General features: G+C 50.0%; 1 protein-coding gene across 1 annotated transcript; it reads right to left on the bottom strand.

Annotated features, from left to right (window-relative positions):
- Positions 1 to 538: 538 nt before the first annotated feature.
- Positions 539 to 9459, bottom strand: LOC119106241 (rho-associated protein kinase 1; the record flags this gene model as incomplete). The annotated part of the gene is given in 5 exon segments (XM_037229844.1): positions 539 to 674; positions 1614 to 1673; positions 2838 to 2940; positions 3349 to 3531; positions 9223 to 9459. Coding segments are annotated over 5 exon segments (487 nt in total), but the record flags the coding sequence as incomplete, so codon positions are not given.
- Between the last annotated feature and the right edge of the window lie 1725 nt (positions 9460 to 11184).

Here is an 11184-nt window from a genome sequence, read left to right as displayed (position 1 = left end):
AACTCTCAACGGACCGCCACAGTATCGGCCGCAATCTCTGCGCCTGACACCTGCACTGGGCTACAGGGCTGCCGAAACAAAGTCGGCTGAGGCGCTACGCCATGGCGAAGATTACAAGCAAACGTCACCATTCGGCCTTGCGATTATTTTACGACGTCGCTATTTCGGCCAATCGATTATTTAACGACACTTATCGCTGCTGTGGCTATTAGCGCCGTAACCTTTCGCATCGATCGCACGTAGATAAATATTTGTACGGCTAGTAACGCGTCCCCCTAACACGACCTTTCAGACGTGATGCATGCCACGCCCACCCACGCATACGCCGCTGTCTAGCACTGGGTCACGAGGCCACAAAGCCTAGATATGACAGACCAAAGAAACTACCTGTCATACCTACAACCCAGTCGGGGAAGCGGTCTTGTTCGTTCGATCTCCCCCCCCCCCCCCCCCCTGCAGCATGACGACTGGGGCTCCAGGCACCGCCTCTGCAAAGCCGGGGCCAGGCGCTAGAGGTAGGTATAGCTCTGCCACGTACCAGGCATGTAGTCCATCACCATGTAGAGGTAGCGGAAGTCCTGGAAGGCGTAGTGCAGCTTGACGATCCAGTCCGAGTTGGCGTGCGCCATGATGTCGCGCTCCTCCCAGAAGAAGGCCGAGTCCGACCTCTTGATCTGCGCGCCGGAGAAGGGCGTGAGCCGTCAACTATTCTGCTTTGACTTCTTGTTTCCCCTTGTACTAAAGTAAACACTTCTACTTTTCATCACTCCTCGCGACGCGCGCAGGGAACCCCATGTTCTACGCCGTTGTGAACGCATCGGTTGTTCACAGTGTACCGACGGCAGCACCGCCATACAATCGTACATAAAAGGTTACGCGCTTCGCAATGAGTGTCATCATAGCTTTGCTCTTTGGCTGGCTGATGCATGCCATGACCTAAAATCCAAAGGGCGGTACAAAAGCGTGAGCATTCGCTTAGGAAAAAGTTTTTTGGCGTCCACATGAAGGGCAAATAGATTAAAGGCGAAGATAACATACAACACTGCGAACCTCGCCGTTCGCCGTGACCATGAACGGGCCACGTGCTGCTCAGGCAGGCCATCACGCAGAGCGGCAGATGGTGACACCGGCCGACCCGGAGGGCGTGACGCGGACCGAACACGACCCCGACCGCCAGCCGGACATGACCTGGCCGGTCGGCGGCAGCGCGACGCGAACGTGCGTCACCGGCCGCCGCGTGCCGCGCCATGGCTGCCGCGGCGGGCCGCCAGCCTGATTCACACCCTCCACACCGCACGCCCCGCCGCCGGCGGTCGGCAACGATCCACGGCCGGTGCGCTCTCCCAGCCGGCCGCGGTCACTTCTGCACGGCCGACGGCGGCGGCGCCGACACAAAACACGGCCGCCGTCCAGTCAGCAGCGTTGCGAGCGGTCGGGCGCACCGTCTGACGCGAGGGGGGCCGAGACCGAGCCTGAGACCAAGGCCAAGGCCAAGTCCAAGCCCAAGCCCAAGCCCGAGCCCGGGCCCGAGCCCGAGCCCGAGCCCGAGCCCGAGCCCGAGCCCGAGCCCGAGCCCGAGCCCGAGTCGACGCCGGCCTGGCCCGGCCACCTACCATCTCGTATTTGCTGAGCAGCTTCATCGCGTACACTTGCCGAGTGGAGTTGTGCCGAACCTGACGGCGGCGGCGAGGACGGTCAGTTGGCAGCGTGCCCAGTTCTCGGCGGCGAGCACGGCGCGTGCCATCGATTGCGATCCCGTTGACAGGGTCAGCCGGTCGGTGCATTCCACGGACATATTTCGACAGAAGCCCGTTTCCGACCGTGGTCAACGGCACACAATGTAGGCTGATGCGGGTAAGGGAACGTTGCGTCACTGCCATCCGCATGAGAGCGTGGCCTTTTACTGTCACGTGCCACCGCACCGAGACAGCCGTTTCCGCGCCGTCCCACCGCTGGGTCTAGTCCTGACATCCGATGCGACGATCCAACTGATCCGCCCAAATTGATCACCCAATCACATCTAGCCACAAACCAGCGCTGATCTCGACCGCCAATATATCAACCCGGCAGGCCGGAGCACGCGTGACCTTTCGCGCCCCCACCCATACCCTGCCCCAGGCCGGCATGTCATTTCAATTCGATCCACTGACCACAGAGCGCCGTGGCCACCCTACCGACTGACAGAGGGACGGGGAGGGGGTGGGGGAGGGGGGGGGGGGGGCGTGTGCCGACATGAGCATGCCCGGGTCGCGGCGGAGCCGGAGGGGAGGGATGGGCTATCAGCGCAGCCGCTATCTGCAGGCGGGTCCGGGATGTGGTGACGTCACACCGACGACGTGCGCGCGCGCGGCGCCCGAAGCGAGAGGACAGTGTTGGGACGGCGCAGCGAGGCGGGCCTCTGACGGTGCCGGATATCGCCGCCGGGGCGCCCGCGCTGCCGGGGCCGGGGGAGGGGGGCGGCTGGGGATGAGGCAGATGGCGCTCAAGACGGAGGTGGCGGAAGGGGAGGGGAGGCGAGCTTTTGTGTCACAAAGACACAAAGGATATCATCTGTACACCGAACATTAACAGGCAGGGAATGAAAGGCACGGACAAATACATCGACAAAGGCAGATATATAAACAACGACAAAGACGGATGTGGAAAAGATCAAGACCGGGAGCGATGCGAACGAAGGAGCACAGACTCAGAGACAAGAAGACGGAGCAGGAGACAGAGTTATGAAAGGCAGGGAAGCGGCAGGGAGGGGGGGGGGGAAGCAGGGACAAAAGTACGTCGTGGCCGGGAGGCGGTCACGGCACCAGGGCGCCGCGAGATGGCCGCGCTCCACCACTCACCAGCTGAACCTCGCCGAACGCCCCGCGGCCTATCACTTTGATCAGCGAGAAGTCCTCGGCGCGCATGCGACGATTCTCGATGGTGCGTGCGGCGCCACCATACCTGCGGCCGCAGACCGACCACGTCACAGGCGAGCCGCCGTCACATCGTCACGTCAGGGCCAGGTCAGGCGCACGTCGGGTGGAGTTGGGTCACGCATAGAGCATGGAGTCGGATCACGCATAAGTCATTGTCTGCTCGTGGTCGGGCCACGTTAACGTCAAGGTAGGGTCACTGAGAAATATACCAGTATGCATGCGAAACATGCGATACATCGGTCCAAAATCCAAGCACGCGTTCAGCTACGATGAAAAAGAAAAAGGCCGGCGTCACACTGCGCGATAAAATTTCGCGTGCTCACGACCACATCTAGACCAGCGGCAGACACTCAGACGCGGCTCGCTAGCTCGCGCCGCCTCCCAGCGACGGCAGCGTCTCGTCCCACCCGTCCGCCGGCCGCCGCCCTCTCACCGGGCGAGGAAGGAGTCGATGTTCTTGATGCGCTTGATGGCCGGATGGTCGCTGTCGGCCACCAGCGCCTGCACCGAGTCCAGCAGGCAGTCGACATTGAGCACGGAGCGGGCGTTCAGCAGGTCATCCTCCAGCTGCTGGAGCCGGCTGCGCCGGTCCGGGTCCCGCACGCGCTCCTCCAGGCTGCAACGGCAGTCGGGTCAGGTCAGGTCAGGTCACAGCGTACCATCGCAGCGGCCCGGATGTTGCGCACACCTGAATGTGCAACCTGTCCCTCCATCCTGTAGCACCGGTCCTGGCAGGTCAGGTCAGGTCAGGTCGGGTCAGGGCAAGGCATGACAGGTCAGGTCATGTTAGATAATGACATGCCAAGTAAGGTCAGGTCCAATTAGATCACAGCCCGCGTCCAAGCCAGCTTCGGTGTTCCGTACGTGCCCTTCCAGACTGAAGAGGCGATCAGGCCCGGCCAGGTCAGGTCATGGCAGGGCACCTCAGTACATGGCGGGTCGGGTCACGACAGATCAGGTCAGTTCCAATAAGGTCACAGCACATATCTGCACCGGCCTGGGTGTCACACACGTGTCTTTCCAGGCTGCAGTGGCGGTCAGGTCGCGTCAGGTCAGGTCAGGTCAGGTCACGGCACAGGACCGCAGCGGTTCGGGTACTCGGCGGTACGCATCCAGACCGCGGCGGTGCTCAGGTCATGTCAGCTCCGGTCATGACGAACGAGACGACACGGACGATGTATACGTACAGCAAACGAGTGTATTGGCTCCTCCAAGGCTTCAACGGCGTGGTGTCTCGGTCTGGGCTGCTCGGTGGAGCGCGGCTAGACATACAGCTATAGTGCTGAACATCATCTCCCGCTCTCTGCCATGTCTAAGCTGCGATCGTGCGCCACAATAGACATGTATTCTTTCTGCAAACTTAATAGGCCCGGGACTAACACATTCCTTCTGCGAACTCAATTTCGTAAGCTTATTCTTATGACAAACCCGGTCACTGACCCCTGTCTTACGTGGCGCAAGATATGAAAGATAGCTGTAGTGTTGTCTTCGGAAAACGTGCTTGAGGCGATCAACGGAAAACATCCATCAGGGAGTCCCCGCGGTTGATTCCACCAGTCGTCCGTGCCCAGGGCACCAGGAGTGCTCCCACCCCAAATTTTCGCAACTCTATCAACCCGAAGTTGCCACCCGTGTTATAAAACGAGCCGTAACTCGCGACAGTCCATGTTTGTGAAAAATAAAGCAAAAACAACTGAGCACTTGAAAGCAAAAGGTGAAGCAAAAAATACCTGACAAGTGTAAGCTGGTGGTAGTAATAGCAGCTCGTATTGGTTAGTAATAGCAGTTTGCGTTGGTTAGAAATAGCAGAAACCCCATACCCGTGCGAAAATCATATTTCATTCAAATATACAGATTAAATATTCATATTCACTCATATTCATCAGAGATCATTGGAAAATTGGCAGTGTCAAGAATGACAACTGTCCACTACGGCAACTAATGGGACTACTGAATCTCTATCCCACAGATCTGGGCTTGCCTATTGGAACACTGTCAGGGGGAAAACAGGTTGTGATCTTGTAAGAACGCAGACCGGCGGTCCTGCCGCACGGTGACAAACTGAGCCCGTTGTCAACAGGGCGGCGGCAGGGCATTTTTGGTCCAGTTACCAATGACACTTCGAACCCGTCGCACTCACGCTGACAAAGCGCACAAGTAAATGGCCGACAGACGCCTGGGAATGCGAGCCCATGGTACGGACGACGATCTCTAACTTAATACGGCCCGGGTCTGACCCGAACAGCGCATGCGCACTGTTCACCGTAACACACTGGTTGAGGGATGACGTTGAACCTGGCGGTGACCCGCGTCAATGCGTGCCCTGACGACCCCGGCCTCAAGGAGTTCCCATGGACGGGAAATCGCTCGGCTGTGGTGCTGCTCGCGCTCGCGCCGCAATGAGTGGAGGCGCCCCAGCGCTACCGCGCGTGCTGCTGAGGGTCTAGCGGCTGATAATCTACATGCCACAACACTTTGAGAATGCATATCTTTTCCGCCAGAAGCTACGCAAAATGAGGACACGGTCGCCACGATCCCATACGCTCGCCAATCAAAGGCATTCAATGCGCGCTTTTAGTGGAAAAGGCCAAACTATGCCGAGAAAGTGACACTGAAACACCAGGTACTTTTAAAATCGACGTTTTATTTCGGCGTGGTCCATAATTCATTAGCAATGACGTCGCATGCACCCACATTTTGTTGTTCTGCCTGGTTGTTGACATAATAGAAGGGTGTGAATCAGCTATTGGTAGGTAAGATAATGATGGCATTCAAGATGAGTTTGACCTCATTGTGTTTCATGCATACATACAGCCAAAAACAGCCACATTTAGAGAAACCAGAACAGGTCATTTGCCTCATGACAAGAAATGCCCAAAGCAGCAAGCCAATCTACATGAAGTCTTATGCTTAGGTATTTTAAATTGTGTCATCCAACCTTGCCCTCCACAATGCACTTTATAAGCTGTGGTGTGAAGTTTGTCACAAAGTTTAACAACAACTTTTATGAAAGTCATAAATGACAACTATTGGGGCCTTGTGTAAGTGACAACTATTGGGACAACATTACATATTCAAAGCCTCAATTAAACTGATTCATGATTACTTATGCTGAATGAGTGACACTAGCATTGTTAATTGTTGACATTTGTTGTAAACTCAGTTTGATCTCACCCTTAAATAATACCACCATTTCACAAATGGATACATTATGTCGGCCATTCAAAAATGTGAAATATGGACTGATACAGTGCGAGAGACTGGGAGATGGAGGAAAGCTCTCAATTATAGGTCATCACAACACATGAGTTATTCTGTAACATTGCAACTTTGAGTCAAAATAATGACTGAGTACTGTGGCAGCATTTGAAACACAGAGCCAATTGCAATATAGCTGTAACCAAATGCAATGTACATTTGCTTTGCTGCAGAGGGCACAAACACAAACCAAAACTTCTCCTGTATGCAGTGATAATTGGCCTTTCCATGTAAGAATTTCATGGAAAGTGGTTTTAACAAACCCTTAAGATGTATGTGCTTGAATGTTACCTCAATGGAAACCCACTTTCTTGAAACAATATGGTTTTCAAGTATGACAAAACTAGTTTAACAGGGTTAAAGTCATGCAGGTAATGATTCTAATCAAATGAATGGAACAGGCCCTGAACAGAATGAACAGGACATACTATGAACAGAATGGACAGAAAACTATGAACAGGCCTCAGTGCCAGAATGCACAAAGGCTTGTGAGTCATTAAACTGAATTGATGACCTATGGAACTTAACACAGCAGAATTCCCATGAGGCTGTCTGGTAAACAGAAAAATTAACATGAATGAAGTTACTCTAAGTCAATGGTCAGTCATAGGTCAAATGTTGTGACAAACAAGGCACTGTTTGTCACGCCAGATAAAAACAGTGTTTACGGTCAGGACTACTGTTTCCAGCTACATCAAGCAGCAGTAAAGGTAAGCTTTCTGTACACAAGTGGATAACCTGACAATGGTGCAGAAAACAACCTGCAGTAGGGATGGTTAAGGAGTTCATTTTTCTCCAGATGTATTTGCAGATGGGGGGGGGGGGGGGATCACCAAGATGTTTAGTTTGGGCCAAATATACAACATAGTATAAACATACAGCTACCAAGGATCTCAGGCAGAACATAGCATATGGCACAACCAAAGGACCTTAAGCCCACCAATAGCCCACAGACTGTGCTTCCCTCTCAAACAATGTTACATTGGCAACTGGTACAGGAACAGCCTCTGAAACAATAAAAAAAATGCATGGAAGAAAAGTTTACCTGGAAATGTGCAAGGGGTAGAAAAGGTGGTAAAAACAAGTGTGCAACACATAACCTGGGGTGGCCTTATGGTGCCTCTCCTTTCAAATTGGAAAGATGATAGTGAGGGTTGAGGATAACATAGTTTTTAAGCCCTTACAATTCAGATGATGAAATGAATGCAAGCACAAAAGAAAAAAGCCAGTAATAGGCTGTTGCATACACCCATTCATTGTCCCATGCCAGTGTCCTGCAACAAGAAATGTTTGCTAGCAGCAAAAGAAATATGAGTAACCACTTACACAAAGATGTGCAGAAATGTGATATAATTTTTTCACTGTAGGTAGAAAAAAGCAGATGCATTGGGCATTTTAAACAACCCAGTGGCATTCCTACCCTTATCTCCCTGATCTACTTGCACTTATTATGTACACCAGCCTTTCCTCACTTTTTTCCAAGCAAAATGAACAAAATATTTTCTCACCATGACCTGTTTTTTGTGCTTCACCATTCCATTGATGACACTTGTTGACAAGGGAAAACATACAGTTGTGTTAAAGACATGTCAAATGAATAGCTCTGCATGGAATTTAATACCCTCATGCAGTGAGAGCCTGGCTTTATGAATCAGTATAACATCTATATTTTCAGAATTTTATTCTAATAAGAGGAGGGATGAAACAGTCCACATGTCCTAAGCCAAAACTGACAAAGGTGAATATTATGCACTGATATATGCTTTCTATGCTTGGCACAACAATGAAGCCACAGATAAAATGCCTGATAGTGCCTCAAGAGCACCATTAGCCAAATTAGAGGCTTATGGTGCTTTGGAGTTGGAAAAAAGGTGATTCCAGGGAATTTTCTGCTGATATAGGGCAACATTTATTAATTGAATTGGCTTGTTGCAATGAAATATGATGTCTCTTCAAAATCATCACCTTCATTGTCACGTGGCATGTAGCCAAACCAGACTTACCTACTCCTTGCTGAGCATATCAAGGACTGCCAACTTTTCCATCCTTGAAAATACTCTGGGCCAATTAACATGGCCCAGTGCCAACTTCGCCATCATTGAAAGTACTATGGGCCCATCAATATGACACAGCAATGTCAATAAACATACAGGTTACACAAGCAATGCATTTTGATCAACTGGTGTAATTTTTGACCATTTGTGATTTTGAGACTGCTTCTGATCCCATGAGAGCTGTGGCTGCAAATATCTGGTGGTCGATTTCACCGGTCATGGGTTATAGGCTCATCCAAAATTAACATTCCTTCGAAAGCACATGCACCCCAACCTGCTTTCATGGACTTACAGTAACTGGTCATATTTAAGACACATTACATATTGAAGGAATAAAACAATTTTTTGAAAAATGCACTAAGTCTCATTTTCAAGTAATTCTGAAATATGAACCTGAAACTGTTAACCCGCCTATGTCTTGACAGCATGCAGCGGTATTTTTTGTGGAGTGCTTACAGGTCAAAATGCTGTTTTCTATGTGCAAAAAACAAGATGTGTTTCCATAAGCATAATGGTAGATGTGAATAATTAGCAGTTCTCTGAGCTTACCCACTACACAAATTTTGTCCTGTACTGACAACCTATCAAAAGGCTACATTCAGTCAATTAAGTCACACAATTGCATGACCACTAAACAGCATTCCATGGAAAGGAATGAGGTCACTTTTCACAATAAAGACAGCCTGACAGCTCCAGATTTGATCCGGCACGATATGATAGAAAACAGATGTGTGGTTATTATCAAGACAAACAGAGGCCTTTAACTCATAAGGCATGGAAAACAAATAATTTACATATGCAAGCTACCATGTCCATTGCACTAACTTATGATCATCTGTGGTCACTCATTTCTAAAATTCAGGAATTGTCAATGAATGGGCTGCCTCAATGTACGGTAGAGTAATTCCTGCCTGGGACAGCTTCATAAGCATCCTGAGCCACATCATAAGATACATGTACAAATTAAGTCCTAACTATTACTAACACTAAGATACCTCATTTTATGCAGAACGGCGACAGCTATCCACGGGCACTCCCAGAACTCGACGAGATTTCAACTCTTCACCCTCTCCAGGTATCTTGTCCGTCCTTGAAAGGATGAAGACGATGACAAATATGTCATCCAGCACACACCTCAAGCCAATTTCACCAGCAAATAGCACTTTGCATTATCTACTCCGGAACCACTCCCATAGCCCAGCGGCCATTTCAATCTGTACAACTGGGTTACTATCGCCAACAGCCACCAAAGCAATTTCAAGCTGGCATTTCTGGCGCACCAAGAAATACGCGGCGGTTACGGTGTTTTGGCAGAGGCAAAAAATAAAATATTCAGCTAAAGTACAGCACGTTTAGGTTGTGCCTCCTTACCTGGACTGCTTAACGTTATCATTTTTTATGCAGCTATTTGAGATATGTTAGCCATAAAAGCGCGATGTGGAATGACGTGTGCTGAACCATGGCTCACAAATTACCTAGCCTATACACATTCAGAGTCCCGTTTAGTTTTCTGCTGCCACAAATATTAGCCGGAGTCGCGGCAGAAATAACCACGTTTATACTGTAGAGTTATGAGAACGGCAGACAACGTGTGAAATATATATATATATATATATATATATATATATATATATGCTGGTTGGATCTTAACGATTATTTATCTGTTGAAAATGCATGCTTCTAAAATCACAGCAGGCTTAGCACAAACGATCTTAATGGATGTATTCTCGGTCGATCTAATATCTGACGCTGTTCGTTAACACGTGCTCGGGTCGGAGGGTCGAATTGACCCCCCCCCCCCCCCCCACCGCCCGAAGGTTGTCAGGAATAGTTTCCGAACAACGGCGCGGCCGCGCCAAATTTTGCATAGCAGTAGACAGTTGAATGGCGGATCGTCGAGGCGAGGGCAGTTTCAATAGAATCGTTCAATGTGATCCAACAGCGGAATGTTAGACAAAGCCATACAACTCTGAGATACTTTCTTGGGCATCCCAACAATGGAATGAACAAATTACATTGACCTAAGGTCAGGTATGAAGGTCAGATAGAGCTGCTGCAATCAGCCTGCTTTATTAGTCTAGGGCTTGCTGGATGGAGTAGTATCTGATGCTTATTGCGAATTCATTGACAACAGAAACTGCATTATGCACCTTCGATAGACTCCTAAAAGGTAAGAATAGGCCACTGACCTGAATGACCCAGGTCAACGTTTCGTTGTTAGGAACATATTGCCTAGCGTATTATTTTTTGCTTATCCAAATGCAAAATTCAAAGTGGTCTTTTATTTTGGTCATCATGATCTTCAAAAGGTCAAGCAAGGTCACTGATCTCAGAGGAGCATGTGAGCTTTTGCATAGAAGGGTTATCTAGATTCTAGGTGCCCTTAGGAGACCAAATTGGAGTATGACCTGGTTTGACCATATTTTACACCAATATTATGGCCTACGAACATCGAATTTTGACCTAAGTGAGTTTCCGTATAGGTCAACACACCTGTGCATTTTGTATCTCTAGCTCTTTTAGTTCCTGAGGTCTCAGAAGGGGGTCAAATTGACTCCTACCCCCACCCGAGAGAAGGGTATCCAACCGGTCACCTGGACGCGTGTTAAAAGATACGTATACTGCTGCGCCTGCGACGCTTAATTCCAAAGGCAGAGCTCTGCGAAGACCCGGACTCTAGACTGGCAGATTCAGAATGTCAAGACTGCGGTGGATACAAAGGGCGCCAGCGGTTATCCCGCCCGCTCCTCTCCCTCCCCCAAGACGGTTAAAACATGGGGACAGTGCGAAAAATTCCCGGTATTTTCCGGGCGGTTCATTCGAGTTTTCTCCTTTCGACTGGATGGCTGCATTGGCCCCTGGTAATTACGCATGTCTTATATTTCACACATATTGAAAAATGTTTATATTTCACACATATTGAAAAATATACCAGATTTTGCATGGGGGTGCAGCTT

Source organism: Pollicipes pollicipes, unplaced genomic scaffold (assembly GCF_011947565.3).
Source record: "Pollicipes pollicipes isolate AB1234 unplaced genomic scaffold, Ppol_2.1 Scaffold_6138;HRSCAF=7277_pilon_pilon_pilon, whole genome shotgun sequence".
NCBI classification, from domain to species: Eukaryota; Metazoa; Arthropoda; class Thecostraca; order Pollicipedomorpha; family Pollicipedidae; genus Pollicipes; species Pollicipes pollicipes.
This window is presented reverse-complemented; position numbering and strand designations above follow the sequence as displayed.